Source organism: Misgurnus anguillicaudatus, chromosome 14 (genome assembly GCF_027580225.2).
Source record: "Misgurnus anguillicaudatus chromosome 14, ASM2758022v2, whole genome shotgun sequence".
In the NCBI taxonomy this organism is placed as follows: Eukaryota; Metazoa; Chordata; class Actinopteri; order Cypriniformes; family Cobitidae; genus Misgurnus; species Misgurnus anguillicaudatus.
The window spans coordinates 16219861-16245919 of NC_073350.2; the positions used below are offsets into that span (position 1 = coordinate 16219861).

General features: G+C 41.8%; 1 protein-coding gene across 3 annotated transcripts in view; it reads left to right on the top strand.

Annotated features, from left to right (window-relative positions):
* Positions 1 to 26059, top strand: part of LOC129428205 (uncharacterized) — a 175221-nt gene that overhangs the window by 51561 nt on the left and 97601 nt on the right. For all 3 annotated transcript variants that reach the window (XM_055185147.2, XM_055185146.2, XM_055185148.2), the window contains exon 9: positions 25378 to 25477. In XM_055185147.2, coding sequence (XP_055041122.2) covers positions 25378 to 25477 — 100 coding nt within the window. The remainder of the gene's footprint in view (positions 1 to 25377; positions 25478 to 26059) is intronic.

Genomic DNA, 26059 nt, shown 5'->3' on the forward strand with positions numbered 1-26059 from the left:
AGGAAAACATTCCAGGATTTTTCTCATTTTAATGGACCCCAACACTTAACATATTTAGTTAATGCAGTTTAAAATTGCAATTTCAAAGGACTCTAAATGATCTCAAACGAGGCATAAGGGTCTTATATAGCGAAACGATTGTCATTTTTGGCAAGAAAAATAAAAAATATGCACTTTTAAACGACAATTTCTCGTCTTCCTTCAGTCCTGTGATGCGCCAGCGCGACCTCGCGCAATACGTCATCACGTCAAGAGGTCACGGATGACGAATGCAAAACTACGCCCCAGTGTTTACAAGCGTGGAGAAAGAGGACCGTTCCGACGTTGCTGTATGTCGAATGATACTAATTAAGGTCTTTGTGTCAGTTTATTGTTTAAAATGGTCCGCAAATGTGAATTTCATATATGTAACACGTGACCTTTCCACGGCATTACGCAATTACGTGAGGTCACGCTGGAGCGTCACACAGCCGGAGGAAGAAGAGAAGTTGTGGATTAAAAGTGCATATTTTTAATTTTTTATATGACAATCGTTTCACTGGATAAGACCCTTATGCTTCGTTTGGGATCGTTTAGAGTCCTTTGAAACTGCAATTTTAAACTGCATTAAAACTGTTAAGTTGACTAATCCTTTAAGAGAAATGTATGCCCAAGGTCGAACTAGTTTTTGATTTGCATAGCCCAGTCTTTTAAGGTCTGGTCCACATTACAGCATCATAACATGCAGTTTAAAGTCCCAATGAAATTAAAACTGACAATTCTTATTTTTAATGTAATATTGTGTTTATTATAAACAATTTATACAAGTCATTTCTTTTATTCTTGTGCCCTCATAAACTTTTATAATCTGAAAATGTGCTTCCGCCCTCTTGTGGCGATCAATCTCTGATGACATCAGCTTGACACATGTTAACTCCGCCCCTTCCAACAGTCATGGTGCTTTCACACCAGACACAAACGAAACATTAAGCACGAGTGATTTACATGTTAAGTCAATGCAAAGACGCGATAGACATCCTACGGCAGGGGTCGGCAACAGGCGGCCCGTGGGCCAAAAGTGGCCCGCCAGCAATATTTTCTGGCCCGCCGGATTAATTTGAAGTCCGTTTTTTAATTTTTTTTTTTAATCAGACTATTTTATTTTACAATAACAGTTAACAAATATGGCCCCTTGTATCATTCCTTCATTTGTTTTTTCAAATTAAAACCAAAAAGAAAATAAAGAAAAACTACATGTTTTTCTATTATTTATTTCCTGAACTAAAATCAAACGACTCGTTTTCTGAATGTGCGCTCAGATCAAAAATAAAAAAATGAATGAAAACGGGTTCGGACAAATTTTAAATGAACACCTTAGCAGACATATACCAATGAAATAAATTTAAACAGATCAGGTACTAACAGATTACATTTTAATAAGGGTTTTAATAAGGGTTTGAATAGCAACCATGCTTTCCTGTAAGTCTCATTCGCTTACAGTCCGACTTTTGAACTTTTTTCATTATTATTTATTCGCGTATAACACACTGACAAATAATATGTATTACCTGCTAAAAAAAATATTTGCACTAAATGCTGCACAAAACTCTTCCTCTAGCCCAGAGGTCCCCAACCACCGGGTCGTGGACAAGTTGCCACCGGCTCGCAAGAATGTCCTGAAAAAATGCGTATAATAGCTATCTTAACGGGCCGCTTTTTATCTTTCTCTTTCTCTACCACACATCCGCGATCATAACTGTCATTAGAGTTTGAGCATACTTATAAAACACAAACGATAAAATAATTGCAGAGGTATGACTTCATGAATCATTTGCAAATTTACCTCGTAAATCATGTCAATTCATCACGCGTGAAGACGTTAAACTCCGTAACATTGCAAATTACTGAAAAGTAATTGCTGGCTTTTAGAAACCACTACAAAATATGATAAAAATAAACTCTTTTACTGCAGTAATATTTTAACTAATACACTTAGTTAAAGTAGATTTGAAAGGAATACTGTTGTGTTCTGCTACTTGAACTTGGGGCTCGAGCCCGACCTAAGGTTCGACCTGCCTTCGAGAACAGCAAGAGTTCGTTTACCGCTAATTATTAAGACTAAATGGGCAGGTAAATTCGTTAAAAAAAATGAAAGTAATCCGCCAAAATATGGTTTTACATGTCTATTAAAATAAAGCCATTATTAATTTTCCTAACGCATAGTTCTTTGATCTTTACCTCCGTTTAAAACGTTATAAATTTGGCAAAGGAGGATGTTCAGCAATTTGAACAGCAACTCCGCAACCAACTATGGTTTCGGCTTATGATGGTTAGAAATTTGAGTGAGAGGCTTTGTCCTATTTAATTTATTCTTTATATTTCATTATAAATACAATGAATACAATGTTAAAATAATATTTTTATTGGCACGAACACAATTTTTGTACATTTAAAATTATCTGTCTCTTTTCGTTAGAGACATTTGAATGTGAGATTCTGGAAACGTGACGTTAAGTTTTGCGGACCCGTCAGGTCGGGAAATAAAGCGGGTGAACACAAAGTGTATGAATGTATGAATAGAACCTTGTCGGAGCTGGACAAAAAACAGTCCAGCGGAGACCTCCTTAAACCTTAGGTGTGTATGTGTGTGTCCCGGATAAATATTAATAAAAAAGGAATAGTTCAAAAGTCCGACTGTAAGAGTATTTCATGAGAGCATAAATGCCTGTAATATTACCACTATAGTACTTAATCTGGTTAAAATGATTTCATTGATATATTATGCCTATAAAGGAGTTAAATAAAAAAAATGTCTAATCCAGTAATTTATTTTTTTATCTAAGCACACAATCAGAAAACCCGTGGTGGTTAATTTTTTCATTTTGTTTTTAATTTGAAAAAAAAAAACCGATTGACCGAATGATACACAGACACATTACCATGTTTTTAGCAATTTTTAATGCCGTCTTCGTCTTTTAAATAGGAAATAAAGACAATGTTTCTTGACAAAAGATCAGATAGCCTATACTAGGCTAATTCAAAATAAGACGTAAGTGTGCCAACAACAGTTGGCCCGCCATCTACTGGCTAAAAAAAATATTGGCCCGCGGCCAAAGTTACTTGCCGACCCCTGTCCTACGGTGTGATTATCGCAAATTCCCACAGGAAGTATGCTGCCAGTTCCATTTCTGAATGAAACGCTTCCTTTTCTATATCCAATCAAAAGACACAAGCCACACCCACTATTTTTTGCACTTGATATTCTCTTTAACTAAGTCAATCACAACTTCCGGTTCACGGGGGAAGATTGGGATTATTAGAAATTGGTTGCAACAAACTCGAGACCACCTCTGCAAAGCGTACCAAGGTATGGCTTAGCATACAGCTCCCTGTTACAGTACTGAGCGATCACACTTGCCAAACGAACAGTACTTTAAGTACGCATAATGTGAGTACCCTCTAAAGAATTAAGCAAATGTCTGTGTCTGTCTCTTTCCAAGACTTAATTTATTCCAGACGGTCATTGTTCTTTGACCCCTTACTTTTAATTCACCCCCGTCTCCTCATTTCACTCATGCATTGGCACCAGTGAAGCCTTCAAGTCACCCTGTCAGGCTTTTCTTCCACTGCAATGCTTATATAATCACAGCAAGCTATTCATCAACTGACAAGAGTGCCCCCAGCCTCTGGTCAGTAAGCCGGCTAACAGTAATTCTCAACCCCGTCTCATCAGTGGTCAAATTTCAGGCCATCAATCAAACCCCATGATGTATTGTCCCTCTTCAGAATGTCCGTGCTTATCTATAATTTGGACGGTTATCATTTATGAGTTAGGGTTTTATGATGCGTGGACGGCCCCCACCCACGTCCCGCTGTGAATCACATCACCTAGATGCAGTGGAAGAGCGTTCCTCATCCCCTGATGAGATATCATCTGTGACTGACTTTTCAGTTTAACAGCCACCAACATATTTTCATGACAATCTCGGTTTAACAGTGATCCATTAAATGACCTCCACCAAATCGCCAGTTAAAAGGGGTGTAATTTAGCGCCATACCATAAGTGGCAGATAATTGCTATTTTTTTGCTCAAATGAACCCCGATCATGTGTCTTAGCACGCGTTGATGTTTGATGCTTAACGTGCTTAAAGTCTATTTAAAAGACCGACGGCACGGGTGGGGTTAAATTGATGACGATCTCAGCCATTATGATTTCCCTTGGTTCGACTCTGTGTGGGTCAACAGCAGTGTTAAATAGTTTTAGATGATGTGTGCCGAGCTTCCATTGGTATGCAGTGTAAAAGTTAAAAAGCAGACTGTCAGTAATTATGAACAGGTGTAGCGCCCGTGTGTTGGGAGATTGTCGGATGCTGGTTCCCTAATTGCCACTAGCTGAGGATTTACTGTTAATGTTGGACCAACCCTCTTTTAACTCCTCAGAGAGAATCGCAACGTGAAATATAGATTCATTAGGCATGCATATGGCACGCCTTTCAAATGGGCCCATGAAATTTTTCATCTGGAATACAATGTCTGGCTGGTGAACGAACAATTGTTGTTAAAATGATTCATTGCTCTACACTGGGATCAGTTTTGTAGTAGAGCTGGGTGACGGAGCTAAAAAAGCAATAATTTTTCGTCTTTTTATAACATCTTTATTAATATATATATATATATATATATATATATATATATATGTTTTTTTCTAGTATAATCAGTACTTTTTAAAAAAAAAATGTTTATATGCAAAAATGCACATGTATAATTGGTATTCAATATAAAGCGCCCTATAATGTACACAGAAAAGCACTGAATCTTGTTGAAGTGGGTTGTTGGCTAAACCACATTCTGTTTGTTTTGCTGCATCTCTTCGAGGAAGGTTTTTATTTGTCAGTTGGCTTTTTTGGTGCTAAAATATGTATAAGCCCCGTTCACAGGAAAAGCTTAAAGAAAATAGTCGTCCTTTGGTTTGTAGGCCTGGCCTCTGCGGTGTTCTCACAGATGGTGTTTTGGACGTCTGTGTTGGCTGAAGGGATGTAGCTGTTGCCTCTAATCAGTTTGCGTCTGTTATGGGGTCTTTGGCACAAGGGATTCTGGGAAGATGCAAAGGCATAGAGGATTATGCACAGGAGTTTGACACTTGTGTGTGTGAATGCTTAAGTTTTTCAGGTCAGTGATTCTCAGCCCGCGCGTCAGGGGCATTAAAGAAACAAAGCTAAAAGCAGGACTGGATGACTATGTCAGACTATCGCACCCCACCGGCTCACGATCCATTAATGCGACACTGTCTCTAATGACTGTTTGGCTAAGATGCCTTTAGGGCTGTCACACACAAACGCTTCGACATGATACATTTCTCTACAGTGGCTCCTCATCTCTGCCTAACCCGTCTCCGACGAATGTGTTATTTTCCTTTCTGAAGGGCTGTTGAATAAAACATGCTGGATAGTGTTGTGTATATTTTAAAAATGGTTTACTGTAGTCGAATTTAAAATGACCTTGTCGTGATTGTTGTGGCACGGCTAAGTAGTTAAAATAATTACGAGATGAGTTTTGGAAATGAAACTAAGAGAGACTAATAGGACTGTGCCATAACATGACACATTTATTCGAACTTGGCAGCGTCAAAGAAAGCACTCAGCCAATACTAATAGGGCTCTTTTCTTCACCTAGATCAAACTACAGCTTATTCAGTCATTAACAACTAACTCTCTGTTTTATTCTTTCATTTTCTGGTGTGACAATTTGGAAAGAGAATTTTTTTTATATGAATTTTATTTAACTAAGTATGTGAGGAACACAGGAAAACTGTCCCTTGACAGTTTTGTAGCATATATCCTCCACCCCATCGCCTCATTTTTGGATGGTATCTATCTTGTTTAAGGAGTGGGGGGGTACTCTTGGTTTAGGTCAGAATTCCAAACTTGGAGCAATCCCCTCGGACAGCATGCCAAATGTACTTTGTTATCATGTCTGATTCCGTGTTAAAGTAACAGTTCACTTTAAAGACTAAAATTTCATGATCATTTAAATTGTTTTTTGAAAACGACTAATTGTTTTGTTAGATTGTGTAGGGGTGCATTGTAAATGCAATTTGCATCCTTAACCGTTATATCCCATTAAAGTGTACTATATGGAGAAAAATTCTCCATGTCCTATATGATAATGTTTTCCTCAAAAACCTTAATCACTGCAAAAAATGACTTTCGTACTTAGTATTTGTCTTGTTTTCAGTACAAATATCAAAAAATTCTGAAAGTGCACATATTTCATTTCTAAAAAACAACTTTACTTTGTGTATTTAGTATAATACAATGTGTTCGCGTGGTTTATGGTTCAAAAAACACATTATTTTCCATATATTGTACATTTTTGTAGATTTCACTCTCTTCCTGAAACTAAACGATTTGAAAAGCTTTGTGTTCTGATCGGCCATCTAATCTGTACGTTGTGATTGGCCTGAATACCTCTGACATCAACAGGAAATGTGATGCTGCTTACCATGTTTGAAAGATTCGGTCACAATGCAATGTCTAAGCGGGAGGAATTATTATAATGTCGGTCTTGTCTACATCACCAATCCCAGGAAGTAAACTGTTGCCTACACATTGGTGTGTTTGTTGTAGTCCAAGAAAAGAGATTTACTTTGGGGGTGATAACTCGCGGCATCGTTACTTTGGCGTTTGTACCTTTTGTATATCCTTAACATGAACTAATACATACTTACACACCAAAGGAATTGAAAAATCGTGAATCGTGCCATTTAAAGGTGCCATTTAAATTAAGATGCATTTTCTTGATGACCTAAGAAAATATATTTAAAAAATATTATTATATTTAATATAAATTTTATAAATTATAAAATTTAAATGTATTTGTGCTTAAAATCTACAGAGCCTCCAGGGGACATGGAGAAAAAATTTAATAAAGTTTAGTTTTGCGTGCGCACGCGATAGCTTGACGTGAAACTATCGCGTTTAGTTTTGCGTGCGCACATAAATCTATTGTGTTTAGTTTTGCGTGCGCACGTGAATCTATCGCATTTAGTTTTGCTTGCGCACGTAAATCTATCGCATTTAGTTTCGCGTGCACACGTGAATTTGTCACATTTCGTTTCACGTGCGCACGCAAAACTAAACAAAAATTCTGCACATGAAGGTTTTGCGTGAGCACATGAAAGTTTCACGTGAGCAGGCGAAAGTTTCATGTGAGCACGTGAAAAAATCAAGAGTGTTTTAAGCACAAATGTACTGTCAAAAACTAGACTTATTTTCTTAGATCATTTTGCTCATCAAGAAAATACATCTTGATGTAAGATTTTTTTTAGATTTGTACTGAAAAACAAGACAAAAAATAATTTTTGCAGTGATTTCTTTTTGAGTGAGAAAAGAAAGACATGAACATCTTAAATAACTCGGGGGTGAGTAAATTATCATTAATCTTTAGTTTTAAAGTGAACTATTCCTTAAATGCGAACTCGTGATTATACAGTCGAATCACAAATACCATAGTCGTTGTTTGGACCCACTTTATATCAGGTGTCTTTAAATACTTACATACCTGTAAGAAAAACATTTGATACGTTTTTACTGAGCATGTCCATGTTCTGGTTAGCGGTTGGTTTAGGTATAAGGTCAAGGGTGAACGTACATCCAAACACTTTATATGTAAGTACAATTTAATAACATGTATGTACACAATAGGGGCACTGTATACATTTTTCGTATATATGTACATTGAAATTAAAGACACCTACAGTATGTATAAAGTGGAACCATGGGGGGGTGGGGTTAGTATTGTTAGATGTTGTTAACTCTTTCCCTGCCAGCGTTTTTTTTTTTTAAGTTGCCAGCCAGCGCCAGCATTTTTCATGATTTTCACAAAAGTTTAAGGCCTTCCAGAAAATGTTCTTCTTTAAATATATTAAAAAACAATATATCAAATGAAAGAACATAACCTCTGCTTTCAAACAAAAAAAAAAAACATTTTATTCTACCTTCTTTAGTTCGCTTTCAGTCGGTCACTACGACGTCACGTCGTGACCGACGAATTGGGAACTCGCTTAGAGAGACCAATCTGCTTCGAATACTACTAAAACGCCAATGAACTTGGCATTGAGATATTTGCATAATGCTGGCGCCGCCCCGCCAGGTGCGTATATAAGGCGCACGTGCAAATAGAGAAATCAGCTTTTTATCGCTTCGAAAGCCGGCAGTATCTGCTACTGAGAAGCTACTTTACTCTGTTGGGATCGATTGCGGAAGTTGGTTGGACTGGCAGTACCACAGCGGACGATTCGCAGTATTCCACAGGCTCTACATCTTTTTTGTTTTGAGTTTAGTGTGTGCGTTGCCTTTCCCTGTGCGCATCATCAACTGAGCATCTGAGTGAATTTCCCTAAAAGAGTGATACGAGAGAGCTTTGTGCCTTGTTAAATGCAGCCACTCTCTCGTATATCCGGACATTAGCGTCCTTTTCAGGATGGCTTTTCGTCCGTGCGATCTTGGATGCGGGAAGTATATGGGTCCGAAGGACGGTCACGAGCGTTGTCTTCCGTGCTTGGGCATCGAGCACGCAGAGGCAGCGTTCGCTGGGGGTAAGTGTTCTCACTGCGAGAACATGTCCCTTGTGGATTTGCGGAGAAGGTTGTCTTTCCTCCGGGAAAAACGCAACCCACGTCCAGCGAGTTCTGAACGCCGCCACGGAGCGGCCGTGAAGCTCTCAAAAGACGATCTCCGCATCACTGTGCTGAGCCGGTCGGGGGATTCGTCCTCCGGCTCTCAGCCTCCTCATCCACAGCCGGTTGATGTGCCGATGGAGACTTCAGAGTCGTGTTCTACGATGTCTGTAGGATCTGTCGTGCCTCCCTCCGGGTCCACGGAGACCGCAGCATCCGAGGGTGGGCCCTCTCCCTCTGAGGATCCGGACATCCTCCCCCCTTCCGGACGGGTCGTGACGCCGGACTTCGATCCAGAGATGGTGGCCGTGCTCTCTCGAGCGGCGGAGACCGTAGGGTTGGAGTGGGTTCACCCCCCCAGCCCGAACCGTCCCGCCTGGATGATTGGTTCTTTGGAGCTGCCCGGGTTTCACAGCCCTCTCCGCCGGTACCTTTCTTCCCCGAGGTGCACGAGGAGCTGACCAGGACCTGGAGGTCGCCGTTTTCTACCAGATTACGGCCGTTTCAGCCCTCCCCCCTCACCTCCCTCACCGATTGAGCCGCTAAGGGTTATACGGGGATCCCCCCCGTGGAGCGTGCGGTCGTGATGCAGCTGTGTCCGGCCAACGCTCCCTCTTGGAAGGATCGCCCAACCCTCCCCTCCCATGCTTGCAGACAGTCTTCCGGTTTAACGGGGGCTGCCTACCAGGCATGCGGAGAGGCGGCTTCAGCCCTGCACGCTATGGCGTTGCTGCAGGTCCATCAGGCTAAGGCCTTGAGAGATCTGCACGAGGGAGGACACGACTCGCCTGTGCTTTCGGAGCTCCGGGCCGCTACGGATCTGGCCCTCCGTGCTACGAAGGTCACGGCGCAGGCGATTGGTCGTGCGATGTCCACGATGGTGGTCCAGGAACGCCATCTGTGGCTCTGTCTGGCCGACATGACGGATGCAGAAAAGAACAAGTTCTTGGACGCTCCCGTTTCCCAGGCAGGCCTGTTCGGTGAGTCGGTGGAGTCGTTTGCCCAGCAGTTCTCCACCGCCCAGAAGCAGACGGAGGCGATCGCTCAGATCATGCCCCAGCGCAAGCGACCTGCATCTCGCCCTCCAGCGCCGGCGGCCCCGTCTGCTCCTCGCCGAGGGCGCCCTCCGGCGGCTGCCTCCGCCCCCCCCCGCTAGAAGGTCTTCTAGACCACGGAGAGGGAACAGCCGTCGGCCGCCCGCCCCACCCGCTTCCCGTGGCAAACGGAAATCGAAGCGGCCCTGAGACGGGCGACCTGGAGTTGGATGGGATCACTCAGCGGGAGACGGTGATGGCACCGCTCCTTCCACCGGTAGAGGGCCGGGTGGAAAATCTTTGGTTTCGTTTTGTTTCTGTTCCGCCGGCTTCTCAGCCGGCACCCACAAAACCACAAAAAGAGTGCATTCCTATTCCTCCTTCAGGTCTCCAGAGGATCGAGAGAAATGTGAGCGGGCAGTCAGATGCTCTTCCTCCCTCTCCTCTATCGCCAGCGGGTGTTCTGAGGAGTTTGAGTTCTCCGCTACGGAGACCGGACCACCAGCAACCCCTTCGGAGTCCGCGTCCTCAGCTGAGGAGACCGGACGACCGTCTCCCTCAGCGGGCTCAGGTCAGTATCACACACACCCATACTGTAGATGCTTATGCTGTCATGGCAGACGCACCTGCAGTCACACCTGTCTCGCTTCGCTGCCCCGCCGCGGGTACACCGGTAGTGCCGTTAATTCCTCTCGTACGGTCCCTGGGGGCTTGGCTTCAGCTTCCCAGCCCGTCTCGTTGGGTTTTACGCACGATCCGCCTCGGTTACGAAATTCAATTCAATCGGCACACTCCCAAATTCTCGGGCGTACGTTTCACCACGGTGAAAGCGTCCGATGCACATGTACTGCGTGCAGAGGTCAAAGTCCTGCTGGTGAAGGACGCGATCGAGCCGATCCCTCTTACCGAGATGAGATTGGGTTTTTACAGCCCGTATTTCATAGTACCCAAGAAAGGCGGCGGGTTACGACCGATTTTGGATTTGCGTGTCCTGAACAAATCTCTTCAGAAGAGGTCTTTCAGGATGATTACACCGAAGCAAATTTTCAGTGCGATACGCCCCCAAGATTGGTTTGCAGCGATAGACCTGAAAGACGCGTATTTTCATGTGTCCATTCTCCCTCGTCACAGACCGTTTCTCCGGTTTGCGTTCGAGGGTCGGGCATATCAATACAAAGTTTTACCGTTCGGGCTGTCTCTCTCTCCCCGTGTGTTCACAAAAGTAGTGGAGGCGGCGTTAAAGCCCCTGAGAGAGAGCGGTGTTCGCATTTTGGCTTACCTCGACGATTGGCTTATAATAGCGCATTCTCGGCGGACGCTGTGCGAACACAGAGATCTAACACTTCAACATCTCGCCCGTCTGGGTCTTCGGGTCAATTGGGAAAAGAGCAAACTCTGCCCTACGCAGAGGATCTCTTTTCTCGGTATGGAACTGGACTCGATCGATTTATCGGCGCGTTTGACAGAAGAGCGCATCCAATCAATTCTGACTTGCCTCGGTTCATTCCGAGGGAAGAATGCGGTCCCTCTGAAACAATTTCAGAGACTCCTGGGGCGTATGGCAGCAGCAGCGGCCGTGACACCGCTTGGGCTGCTCCATATGAGACCGCTTCAGCGTTGGCTTCACGATCGAGTCCCGAGGAGAGCGTGGCGCGCCGGCATCCATCGTGTAACCATTACACCTGCGTGTCGCGTAACATTCCCCCCGTGGTCAGACCCCACGTTTCTCAGGGCCGGCGTGTCCATGAGACAGGTCTCCCGGCATGCTGTTGTCCACACAGATGCCTCCGACACAGGCTGGGGAGCCACGTACGACGAGCTCACGGCTTCGGGGGTGTGGACAGCACCCCAGTTGCATTGGCATATCAATTGCCGCGAGTTATGGGCAGTATATCTGGGACTCGTACGCTTCGCTACGGAGCTGCGAGGGAAGGATGTACTAGTGCGCTCAGACAACACTGCGACTGTAGCGTATATCAACCGTCAAGGCGGTTTGCGCTCTCGTCACCTGTCGCATCTCGCTCGTCATCTCCTCCTTTGGAGTCAGAAGCATCTGAGGTCCCTTCGTGCCATTTACATTCCGGGCTCGCTCAATACAGCGGCAGACGCGCTTTCCCGAGCGGCGCGCCCCGGCGAATGGCGACTCTACCCCCAGACGGTCCAGCTGATTTGGAGGAAGTTCGGTCGTGCGCAGATAGACCTATTTGCGTCACCGGACGATACCCATTGTCGCCTGTTTTATTCACTAACCGAGGGCAGCCTCGGCGTGGATGCGTTGGCACACAGCTGGCCGCGGGGCATTTGCAAATACGCGTTCCCCCCAGTGAGTTTAATAGCACAGATTCTGTGCAAAGTCAGGCAGGACGAGGAGAGCCTTTTAATGATCGCCCCATATTGGACGACCAGGAATTGGTTTCCGGAACTAATGCTCCTCGCGACAGCCCCTCCCTGGCGGATTCCCCTGAGGAAGGACCTTCTTTCTCAAGGAGGGGGCACATTATGGCACCCGCGCCCCGACCTGTGGAATCTCCACGTTTGGTCGTTGAGCGCGCGCAAGGTTTAAGTGATTTGCCCCAGGCGGTATCTAACACGATTGACGCGGCTCGAGCTCCGTCTACGAGACGGGCTTACGCGTTAAAATGGAACCTTTTCGTCACTTGGTGCTCTTCGCAACGCGAGGACCCCAGAGAATGCCCTATTAACATCGTGCTTTTATATCTTCAACATAGGTTAGATGGTAGGCTGTCACCCTCTACGATTAAAGTTGATATCGCCGCTATATCTGCGCATCACTCACTTATTAACGGCAGATCAGTGGGCCAGCATGATTTGGTGGTTAGATTTTTAAGAGGCGCTCGCAGGCTAAACCCCTCGCGCCCCCCTTCTATTCCTCCCTGGGACTTGTCCATGGTGCTGAAAGCGCTTCAGAGTCCTCCGTTCGAGCCTTTGCAGTCTGCGAGTCTGAAGCTTTTATCAATGAAAGCTCTGACCCTACTAGCATTGGCCTCAGTGAAGAGAATAGGAGATTTACATGCATTCTCTGTTGACGAGTCGTGCCTTCAGTTGGTCCTGCTGTCTCGAGCGTGACTTTGAGACCCAGACCAGGCTACGTGCCCAAAGTTCCCACCACTCCCTTCAGAGACCAAGTGGTGAGCTTGCAAGCATTGCCTTTGGAGCAGGCAAACCCAACCGAGGCTTTGTTGTGCCCCGTACGCGCACTGCGATTCTACGTGGACCGCACGCAAAGCTTCAGGACCTCGGACCAGCTCTTTGTTTGTTATGGTGGTCAGCAGAAAGGGAAAGCTGTCACTAAGCAGAGGATGTCTCATTGGATAGTTGATACTATCGCCCTAGCTTACAATTTGCAGGGCATTCCTTGCCCCTTTAATTTGAGAGCGCATTCCACACGGAGTGTTGCTTCATCTTGGGCTTTAGCTCGTGGTTCCTCGCTGACAGACATCTGTAGAGCTGCTGGTTGGGCGACACCTAATACGTTCATTAGATTTTACAATGTTCGTATCGAGCCTGTATCCTCTCGTGTTCTTTCCTCACCAGGGAGGGCACGGAGAGCAGACTCGCAAGTCGGCTTGCAGCCTCCGACTGAGGCTCCAAATTGAGTTTCAGTATGGAAGGCTAACAGAGCAAAAATGCGTAATGGTTTGATTTGCTCTCTCCACTGCCTTGACAGCCTTTGTTGCGGAGCATTGGCTGTCAGCCTTTCACTAGCTGTATTCTTACGAACCTACGTGTTTGGCCAGGGCCCCACATTGTGTCCCAACGGGTTCCGTTGTGAGTATTATTCCGTGGGGTTAATCCTACCAGCCCACGTTTCCCTTAGCAGAGCACTGCTTTGCTTACACAGCCACGGCTGTCATTTTTTATCTCAACTACGGTTGACTTCGCCCACCATTAGCCCTTAAGAGGGGCGGTGGCTTCCGCAGCGTTCCTATCCCGCTCTGGTAGGGCGCTTCCCAGTCGCTGGCACTACTGTGGGTTAAAGGAACATCTAGTGCCCGGCCTTTCTGCCTTATCCTATTCTCCATTTCCCTTAAGGGGATTTGGAGGGCTTTATGCAGACACTGGAAGAGGTCAGCCCCTAGTGGCGTTTTGGTAGGGATTCCCAATTCGTCGGTCACGACGTGACGTCGTAGTGACCGACTGAAAGGGAACGTCTCGGTTACGGATGTAACCCTCGTTCCCTGAAGGAGGGAACGGAGACGTCACGTCCCGTCGCCACAGGTGCTGCCACCTGCTGTTTAGGCCGGTCACCTTCCGGCTTTCTCAGCGAACAGAAGCTGATTTCTCTATTTGCACGTGCGCCTTATATACGCACCTGGCGGGGCGGCGCCAGCATTATGCAAATATCTCAATGCCAAGTTCATTGGCGTTTTAGTAGTATTCGAAGCAGATTGGTCTCTCTAAGCGAGTTCCCAATTCGTCGGTCATGACGTGACGTCTCCGTTCCCTCCTTCAGGGAACGAGGGTTACATCCGTAACCGAGACGTTCTCTTTTTATCAACTCTCAAATATGGGTAGGTTTCTTCAAAAACAACCAATTTTGAGCAAAAAGCTGAGATAATTCCATTTTTGTGACGGACTTTTGATAGAGATCAGATGCAGAGCAATCTTTAAAACATACACAGAGTTCTTTTTCTTTCACGTGAGGCGTTACATCCGGGTTGTATAAGTTGCGGAAGTGGTATTGCGGTATTGCGGAAAGCCAGCAATTCTCGTCATTGGCAGGGAAGCGTTTTTTTTAAGAGTTAAGGTGGGGTGCATGATCTCTGAAAGCCACTGTTGACATTGGAAATCACCTAAACAAACACGCCCCTAACCCAAAAGAATCTGGACCTTCTTTTGATTGACCCGCCCCACACATACGCAACCCAGGCAAAGATGTTGTTTAGTAGACACGCCCCTTGGTAGATACCTAAAAAACCATCACTGTATTACTTACAGTAATGTGCAACAGGTTTTAATTAGTGACCTAAGAGTCGCATAACAAGCCTATAGCATTACCAAATGAACCATTTTAAGATGCTAAAAAATTATTATTAATTTAAGAGTCTCCATATGTTTGCTCATTTTGTCTAGTTAGGCATTATGGGCTGGGGTTAATCAGGTTTGTCTCGTATCTGAGACACTGGTTACTAATGATTCTTTCTACTTTAAAGTTTCAAACGATTTTTTGATTTCACAATATGTCAGGCAAAGACAGAGATAGAAAAAAATCTATTTTCTCTCTCCATGATGATTTATTTATTGTCTCTGCTGAAGAGCTTCACTACTCCATCACAAACACACTCCAGGAATCCATAAGGTTGTAACCTCATCATAACAATTCACTGCCGAGCTGGTAAATCACTTCTTCTAAATGTCGCAGCTAGCGTGAGGCCTGGCTTTTGGGAATCGCTATCTAATCGGCACAATCTGCTTGCACCGTGTCTTAGAATAGCTGGCCAAATCTCCTCTAATCATGTAATTCATAAAACCACAATCAAAAATGTCTCTCAAAGCATGTAAATGTCAACCTGTCAGCCCGCGGCTCGGGTTTTCAGGATGCGGCAATTAAGCCCGAGTGCAGCCAGTCTTACTCGCTGCCGAACATAAGACCTTTGCCAATGGACAACTGTAGGCAATCTGCTATTTCTTTCAACTAACATACTTTACATCAACCCCAGCTGTGCCCTACATGATTCAAACACACACAAAAAAACAATGGAAACATTCTTATAAAGTGATGAGTCTGTCCAGTGCTCACTTAAAAAAAGCTGTCTGAATGTACAGTCGATTACAGCTGAATTCCAGTTTCATTGTTAAGGCAATCCAAAAATGTATCTTTCTTATTATTTACATGCTTTTGAAGAATGGGAATGAGAAGAGTTTTGGCTCTATTGTAATACTTATTCCTGACTGACTTGTGCATGTCACAGGTTTACTGTAAAAAAGAAGTTTTTTTGGAAAGTAGAAGAGAAATTTTCTAGCTGTCCATTGTATTCCAAAAATATCTTTTGAGTAAAAAAATACAGTAGGTGTATTACAATATGTGCCCGACTGTGAAACCCCAGCTAAAGTTGCGTAATCTAATTTAAATATTATCCAGAATAAAAGACGACCCCCCACCCCCCTTTTTTTTAAGTGTATCTTTTGTTAAAGCAATACTAAAGACTTATTGCTCTTTGCTCCCCCTACAGGTTAGAAGCGTAATTGTTCATTACCACTGTCGTAAATACTGCAGCATAGCTGGCTCTGATTGGATTGTAGGTCTGCCGTAAAGCAAGTTTTTGTAGTTTTCACTCGAACTACAGGACCGCAGCCCAACGGTTGGAAACTTTAGTGCGGTTTTGGCCGATAGAGGGCTGCAAAGCGAATGTGAAAGTGCCATTCACCCTGTTTTGAGTGGAAGAACCACTGACACTTTATTGGAAACGTTATTTTAAGGTAAAAAAAAAAACTCTTTGGTGTTGCTTTAAAATGCTTTTTGAAGACCAACTCGTCTTTGTAAAGAAAATGTTTTAATTTGAAAATACTTTTCATAAGTCAAAGTGGAGCAGTTTGGTTCCCCACGTTCTTTAATACTTTTCATATGACATATAGTATCAAATATAACCTGCAGTCCATCTGGATTTGATAACATTATAACGATAACTGTAAAAATATAGTTTTAAAATCGTATTATATTAAAGAGAATAGCGGAGTTGAACAATGAACAATATCGATGGGATCACTTTCTGAGCTATTTATTTCTCCACCTGATGAACGATAAACCATTGACATCCAATCAAATCTATTTGAACTTCAAGTGCTCACACACTTGAAATGACAGATAAAACGGTGGAGAAGCTCATTGTTGAGGTCCATAACATAAAATTACTTTAGGTATCCAGCATTGATGCATTTGCTGTGAAATTGACTCTGTAATGCTTTTTCCCTACTACATTGACTACGCCAAAAGGTAAGATATTAGATTACATAAACTATTAGATTTACTGTTTAGAGTTACGCAAACGCAGCATGTTGAGGACATCTGTTGCTGGTTACCCGCTATTAAACAATAAACAATTGCCACGTTTTTCTTACAAGAAATTTCCAATATTAGTTGATGTCATAGAAGGCAAGTGATTTGCGCGAGTGAGTAATCGTCTGGTGATGTGGACACTAATATAATTATCGTTATAGTTAACGCAATAGTTATTGTTATAATGTGAACAGCCTTTTAGCCTAGGGTGTCCAGCTTATTGTGAAAATAAAAACATGTAACCTATTAATATAACAATACAGGTCTCCCTTACTTAAAACGCATGTAGTTTATTAGGTTGCTTTAGTAAATGTGAACTTGTTCGTTTGTATTTGGCGCCACCTACTGCATTTTTGAGGGTGTACAGTACTGTATGATTCATGTAATCGTCTAGACTCTAAAGCCCAATTATAAGCAGCATCGTTTACATTTTCGTGAAAAAAAAATGTATATTCGGGACAATGCGGTATGAGATTTAGAGCGTAAATTGAAGAGTTTCGTTGCAAAACGAGATAAATCCATTTTTTAAATTTTTTGTCAAAACATGTTTATTATTATGTTATCATGTTATTATTTTGTTTTATGGTGCTACTTAGCTGAATTTTTTAAGTTATGAAGGTTTAAATCAAAACAAACAAACTGCAGTTGTATTGAAATTAATTGAAATGCACAACCAAAAAACGAGATTTCTGAACAATTAAAAAAACGATGGTTATCTCGTTTTGCAACGAAACTCTTCAATTAAACCATGAAAATGACGCTAAAAATGTAACTTGTGATTGTGTAAATGACAGATTAAAAACTAAGACTTACACAATAAATAAACTTTTATTTATAACACAAAAAATACTGAAATTAATGATTTTATTGACACTATGATTTATTATTCTGCGCAAAAATAATTTAACTTGGCATTTTAAAACATTGATCGTCACTTTGTTTACTTTAGACACAAAAAAACTTGCTGATTCTTATGTCATTTGTTTTAGGAACCTCTTTTCTATCATTAGAAAGTAAAAACAAACCATAATATAACATCACACAAGCGACAATCGTGTCAATGCCGGGCAAAACATAAATATTGCGACTTTAGCCCGGTTCTTATTTCAGTGCAGATATTTTTCGTGTCATCTCCCAAATTTCTGCATCAGCTTATCTGTTTTGTAGTTCAACAAGATAAGTAATACTCAAAATGAAAATTGTTGTATTCATTTAAATAGTCCACTGATGAATTAACATCAGCAACAAATATGATGCTTTATTTACATTCAGCCCTCATTGACTTGCACTGGTATTACATTTGTTGGTACCGAAGCTTGCTGTGATACCGGCCCTGCTGCGAGGCCTAAACAGACCAAACAGATCAATGTCAGTAGACCAGGCCTTCTTCAGCTGTCTGGCTCCGCCCACATCGCCCAGTAGAGTAGATCTACACCCCTAGAGTTTGACATACTATGTTCAGCTCTGTTCATAAAACATCATAGCCTCCAGTAGGCAGTAGTTGAATAGCTTAAATCGACAACAGAAAAGTTCACTACACCTTTTATTGCTCATTTTATTGTGTGATCGGTCCGGAAATGACCTCTTTGTCTGAAAAATGCACTTTTTAGGGTTGCCACTTTCGGAAACCTCAAATAGGTACCCACTCTCTTTTCTACTTACCTGCGGTTTGTGTCCCATTTTGCGATATGGTCAAGAGAGTATTTATACCTCACCCTTTGAGAGCCTGAGATAAAATAGGCCATTTACACTGCATCACTGCCTCAGCGAGCAGCCACGTTCATTTATTCACCCTGTTATTCACTTCGGGGAACAAACTGTGCTTTTTTGCTTTATCGCCTACATTTTTTAGCTAATTGTGTTTATTGTGACATAATCAATTGGAACATTGTGGATCATTCAAAGTGACCTGCAGTTAGCCGTGACTTTGCATGGAAAAATAAATTACAAGGGGGTTAGTGATACAATTTTTAGTCGAAGGAGCGTTTTTCGCCTGTAATTAGCCATTTGCAGTTGCCAAGCTACAAAGCTTGGCACATAAAAAAATAATTCACCCAAACATGAAAATAGTCAACATAAAAGTGATAATTTCTCACACTTATGTCATGCTGACCTTGTTTTTTTCTCTGAAACACAAAAGATGTTGTTAAATGCCCAAACTCTTGCACCTGTCCATATAACAAAAGTGGATGATTTATCCCAAGGACAAAAAGTACCACTTTTTTTTTGAATGAGTTTGTCAGATTTTTTCAGCAGATATTTCACAAATAATTATGAATGCGCATGCAATATGATTGCATAGCAATGCGTATTTATTTTATACTAGAACTTTGTGTTTCTTTTTCGTAAGTTGGATTCTCACTATTTAGCTTTATCTGAAAAATACACAACCAGAGCTGGTTTCATAGATTTATTGTGCTGCCCTATACGTGTATCAAACTCTCAGTATTCAAAACTGTTTTGGTGAGGTGTATCTCTTCCAAGCAGGCTATATTTAACCATCATTACAGCAAAGCAATAGTAAAGTCCTTGGCAAGTATAAGTGCCATAATTTGACTCCCAACGAGGTTCTTCAACTACTCGGCTCTTCTGGGAATGTTTTAGTGCAGAAGCCAAGTTCTCTCTCATGTTTTGCCATGCAAAAAGGCCACAGCCTAAATCAAGGGGTTATGGGCTGTCAGCTTCACCAGCCTTGTTGTCAGCCCGGCGGCCAGCTCCGATCACCTGCCCCCCTCCTCCGCCCTCAACCTTCATCCTGATTCTCCGTGAAATAGATTCTTTCAGTCCATCATCTGGTCCCATGTGTGCATTAGAAGATTGGAGTCGCTGGAGTGGCCTTCATGCATTTAAAGAGGATTTGCTTTACTTAGAAAGTGCTAAAGATGTTTGGTTGGCGGATGTGTGTTTTGTTGTCCGACTGTATCAGTTTGTGTGCTTTGTGTTTATCATCTCGGAGCGAGGGCGAATGTGCACGCCCCAGTGTGTGTTCATGGCTGCTGTGTCAAATAGTGAAGAAAATTGCATTTTTTTTCTCCACTAATGCATAAGCAAGAGGTTAATCCTGATGGAACACAGCACATTTGCCCTTTCCACTTCTTGTTCTCAGCTCCAGCCTCGCTCATAACAGCAGAAATAGAAGGTTGGGCGCCCTCAGACAAAGCCATTGGATTTGAGCGAACGACTCAATGTGCTTTTATATTTCATTTTCCTCGCTCGAGATTTTTGACGATGTCAAGATTGAAGCAGGCTGATCATAGTCTTTGCTCGATCGCTTTCTATCACACAAGCCTTTAAAAGGAAACAGAAAGCCACTTTTTGAACGATCTTGTTTTTTCTTCCAGAGTTTATCGAGCTCTTCTCGGTAATCCAGGTCACTCATCTCCACTCCCAAAATGTTTACTTACAGACAATTGCTAAGCTCTCCGCCTGCCTCTTCTGCGCCCACAAAAAATGCAAAAATTGCAATTACACAAAAATTGTTCAATTCAGAGTACTGTGCATATGCATGCTTCTCAGAAATAATAATGGTTATTTAATAGTCACATTTTCAGCTGAAAGTTCCTCTATGAAAATGGAATGACACTTAGACTCTGCAGCATGTGGTGGTCTTCAGAAATGAGGCGGTAATGTCATCTCTCTGCATTTGTATGGTAAATTCAGGTTTTACAGTAGCCCAATTTGATACAGTTAAAGGCACCTGAGACTATTAACTCTTTCGCCGCCAGCGTTTTTTTTTTAAAGTTGCCAGCCAGCGGCAGTATTTTTCATGATTTTTACAAAAGTTTAATGCCTTCTAGAAAATGTTCTTCTTTAAATATATTAACATACAATATATCAAATGAAAAAACTGACCCTCTGTTTCATCTGTTTCATCCTACCTCACTTTGTTCTCTTTTTGAGCTGTTTTCCCTTCCGGGTACAATAGCACTACTTGGTGCATAATAGTGGTATTACAGATGCTGGAAAAACTTGTCATTTGCAGGGATGCGTTTTCTCTTAAAGGATTAGTCCATTTTCTTAAAAGAAAAATCCAGATAATTTACTCACCACCATGTCATCCAAAATGTTGACGTCTTTCTTTGTTCAGTCGAGAGGAAATTGTGTTTTTTGAGGAAAACATTGCAGGATTTTTCTCATTTTGATGGACTTTGGTAGAGCCCAACATTTAATACTTAACTCAACACTTAACAGTTTTTTTCAACGGAGTTTCAAAGGACCACAAACAATCCCAAACAGAAGGGTCTTATCTAGCAAAACAATTGTCATTTTTGACAATAAAAATAACAAATATACACTTTTAAAGCACAACTTCTCGTCATGTAGATCCGGTCGTGATGCGCCAGCTGACCCCACGCAATACGTCATGACGTCAAGAGGTCACAGAGGACGAACGCGAAACTCCGCCCCAGTGTTTACAAGTGTTGAGAAAGAGGACCGTTCCTACGTTGTTGTATGTCAACTGATACTAATTAATGTCTTTGTGTCAGTTTATTGTTTAAAATCGTCCGCAAATGTGCGTTTTATATATGTAACACGTGACCTCCCTACGTCACTACGCATTTGCGTTAGGTCGCGCTGGACCGGACCTAGACGAAAAGTTGTGGTTTAAAAGTGTATGTTTTTTGTTTTTCTTGTCAAAAATGGCAGTCGTTTCGCTGGATGAGACCCTTGTGCCTCGTTTGGGATTGTTTGTCGTCCTTTGAAACTCTGTTTGAAAAAAACTGTTAAGTGTTGGGTATTAAATGTTGGGCTCTATCAAAGTCCATCAAAACGAGAAAAATCCTGCAATGCTCTCCTCAAAAAACATAATTTTTTCTCTACTGAACAAAGAAAGACATCAACATTTTGGATGACATGGTGGTGAGTAAATTATCTGGATTTTTATTTTAAGAAAATGGACTAATCCTTTAATTGACGAGTTAACTTGTCAATGGTGGGGAAAGAGTTAACAAGCAGCCAGTACCATACAATATACAGACAACATTGCCAGCCACTTTTATCCACAGTGACTTAAAGTGCACAGAGCTGGGTAGTAACGGATGACATGTAATCTGGATTACGTAATCAGATTCCAAAAATCAAGTACTTGTAATCAGATTAAACTACATTTTAAAATACTCATAATCAGACTACTGTTACTTTTTTATGGATTACATGATTACATATTATTCACAATATGCCAATAAGATGTTCACAATTTAGTAAATCTTCTATTTTTGTTTTAATAAATTTACCTAACGCGTATATACGTTCGTAAATGTTCAAGTTTTTCAGAGGGAGAGAGGGAGGGGTGTGAAATCGCACAGGAGATTAGCAACAACGAGACAAAATGCAAAATGTAGCAGCACTTAGCGTTTGATCACTGTCTGGTTGTATAGACACCACTTCATTTTTAAAGAAACTCGCGGTTTAAAGAAACAATTCAGTTTTATTTGTGAGGTGAAATTTTAGACGTAGCAGCGTTGTTGCAGTGAATTCAATATGGTTTTTGCAATGTTGCTGTTTTTCTTTTATTTACTTAAAATTGTAAATAAATTATTCTGAAGTATTAACTGTTCGTACATTGCACTTTAAAAATTAGTTTTTAAGGCTCTTGTTGGTGAAAAAGAATTGAATATAGTTTTCCTCTTTATATATTTGAAATTGGATAAGATTTGTCAAAAGTAATCTAAATGTAATCCAAAAGTAGTCAGATTACGTTACCAATGTTGTGTAATCTAAGAGATTATATTACTGACTACAAAACATGTAATTTGTAATCAGTAACTGACAGTGCATAACAAGAAATTTTATTAAATTTAAACAGTATGTGTTTTTTCGCTGGGATCAAACCAACAATCTTTTGTGATGGTAACAAACGCTACAGGAACACTAATATATTTTAATATGAGCATATTAAGTCTGTGTAAAGTCTGATATTAACTCTTTCCCCGCCAGCATTTTTCATGATTTTCAAGATTTTATTGCCTCCCATCAAATTTTCTTCTTTAAATATATAAACACACAATATATCAAATGAAAGAACAGACCCTTTGCTTTCAATCAAAAAAATGTTTCATCCTATCTTCATTAGATCACCTCTCAAATATGGGTAGGTTTCTTCAAAAACACCACATTTTGAGCAAAAAGCTGAGATAAATCCATTTTTGTGAAGGACTTTTGATAGAGATCAGATTCAGAGCGATCCTCAAAACTTACACAGACACACAGCTGTTTGCCCTAGGGCGATACGTCCGGGTTTTATAAGTTGCGGAACATCTGGTGGATAATAGCTGTACTGCGGATTGACGAGATAACTCGTCAATGGCAGGGAAAGAGTTAAATGTGTCCTCAGTTTGTCACACCACAAAAATATGTGTTATTAAACACCCAGACAAATTTGATTGATTAGAAAAATGGCAAGTACATAAAATAAGTTACCAAAATCTTGGAAAAACGGGCAGGATTATGTGCTCTCAAATGCTGGGGGCGTGTCTCCGCTGAAACCACGCCCACTCGCATCTGCCGTGTCTCTCAACTTTCATATACCGCTGCAACCTGAATAGATGCTCGCGATTGTGTTAGGGCTGGAGTCGTGCTTGGTGGCTCAAGTGCCTCATCAAGTCACCGTTTTAGCCCCGCCCAAATAATCCTGAACACAGAAATGTGGAAAAACTGTTTAACAGTGTTTAACTCCAAAATTCAGGACTACATAGTCTTTGTAATGTTTTTCAGCAATATATTTCTAGTATTTACAATGTGTTTAGAAACAATTCTCTGAAATTAGTTTACACAGACTTAAAGGAACATGCCCACATTTTGGGAATTTAGATTATTCACTGTATCCCCCAGATTTAGATAAGTCCATACATACCTTTCTCATCTCCGTGCATGCTGTAACTCTGTCTGACGCAGCCCCTGCTAGCTTAGCTTAGCACTAAGACTGGAAGTGAATGGCTCCACCTAGCAAACTGCTCCCAATAAGTGACAAAATAACACAAACATTTTCCTATTTATGTGTTGTGATTTGTATAGTCACATCGTGTACAAAAAACAAATTTTGTTGATTATTACTACTTCCTTTCAGATCGCTAGTCAACAAATTTGACTAAGCATTAAACACAACAGACATCTAATAAATGTGTTGTTTGCACACTAATTGACCTCGTAATACTTGTTTTTATGTTTTTGATTTTCCAACTCTCCTTGCTTCATTTCTTGTTTACAGCCACAAGACGGCAAAAAATCCGTCTGCTTGTCCGTCCATCCGTCTTTCCAAACAGACTTGTCACTCTCTCAGTTCTAGAGAGAAATTGGGAGTAATTTGCTGTCCCTGCATGTGTGGGCAGTGAAATGTAGGCAGGGTGTTTCTCATTTCTCTCTCACCAGCACGTAGTGCCACAAAATTCCATTAACAATCTCACAGTTCGGGCTCGGCCGCACACAGAGTCTGGACGCACAGGTGGGCTGTCATCTTCTGACAGACGCGCAGACCCTTCGTTCTGCCCTGCCATCTCTTTCATAGATGGCTTTGTGTTTTTGCGGTCCGGCTATAGTGAGAATTAAGGTTAACACAACAGGAAGGTCCTGTGACTTCCTGGAACAAAATAATAACATAAGGCCAAATAAGATATGAATGTGTGATTCAGGGGTATCACTGGAAACCAGTGCTGACATATGAGGAACAATCTGTATTTTAAAGTCATAGTATTGTGGACTTTCTAAACCACAGAATTGAATGTTTATGTAGGATTTTTGTATATAAGCTCACTCGGCTCAACCATAAAGATTTAATTGTAGTAGTAGTTTGTATTTTTACATACACTGGCCCAATCACATACAGTGAAGACATGTTATGCAGTGTAATTACATTTTTGTATGTGCCATATGTATGTGTTAAAATTAGACTAAAAGACTACAACAAATAATTGATTAGTTTATTCGTTGTTCATTATAATTTGCATAATCGTTGGAAACTATACAGTTGCAATGTCACATACAAGCTATAAATTCACTTTTTTGGCATACAATAGATTTATTATTTCAATAAGTCATTTTCACATTCCCACACAACCATATCTGTGTACATTAATCTTTGTGACATACTTACATTAATCAAATTCACAACGTTTAAAACATTACAGAACTGTCCATAGACATATATGCTTTCATCAGCTGGCCCAAATACCTCACACATTGGTCCTGAGCCATCGGCCATCTGTATTGTTGAGCACTGGGATTAAAAATTGCACCGTGTCAAGCCTCAAATCATGCAGCTAATAATAAATGATCCCAATTATTCAGTTTGTTTATCAGATAGTGCTTGTAAATATTATTTCAGCTGTGAGATACGTAGACATGCGCCACAAATATCCAGGTCAAGGACTTTTGCCTGTCTCTCTCTCTGTCTCTCTCTTTCTCATACAGTATGCACCCATCTTTTTTCAGTTTTACTAGCCATGACATTAAATGCTATCAATTTTGGGTAAAACACTTTTGGTTGTAGGGCCCCAAGGCATTTCCTGTAACCCTTGACAGGAGCTACCAAGATATTTGTCATTGCGCTTTTTCTCTGCTTTTGTATATCCCTGCAAATGTCATGTGAAATGAGAATCTATCGGTGGTCTGGATTACATCGGATGCTCTCTGCTGTGCGTCTTACAGTCTGTCATAATTTCTTTGCCCCAAGGTGGCCGTGACATTTGTAGTGGGTTCAGAAGTTCACCAGGAGACCACAAATGACTTCACCCAAATCGGAAAACCTTTTCTAATGGGAACAGTTGCTCTCGGTAAGACACACCTTTGCTTTTTTGTCTCTAAGATAAAGTGTCCCCAAAAAACATTTTGACACTTAAGTCACACTTATGGTGCATTCACACCAGCTGCAGTAGAGGCGGCAAAAACACGCTATTCGCGCGTAGTTGGATGCTTGAACATTTGAGTTTACTTGCTTCATTTCTGCATGAAATTCTAGTCATTCAAGACATTCACACGGAAATTTGCGTTATGGAAGGGGCTTCTGCAACTCCGCTGAGACTCCGCTTGCTTCCTGTAATCACGTCACTACTAAAGCAAGGTCCTGGTTGGTTAACACGGTGCAGAAATCCGCCAAAGTTCAGATTTTTCGAATCACGTGTTTCCGGCGGCAACGCCTCAATTCCCGCTATTCACGCGTAGTTGGACGCTTGAACATTTGAGTTTACTCGCTTCATTTCTGCATGAAATTCTAGTTATTCAAGACATTCACGTGGAAATTCACGTAATGGAAGGGGCTTCTGCGACTCCGCTAAGACTCCACTCACTTCCTTTAATCACGTCACCACTAAAGAAAGGTCCTGATTGGTTAACATGGCACAGAAATCCGCCAAAGT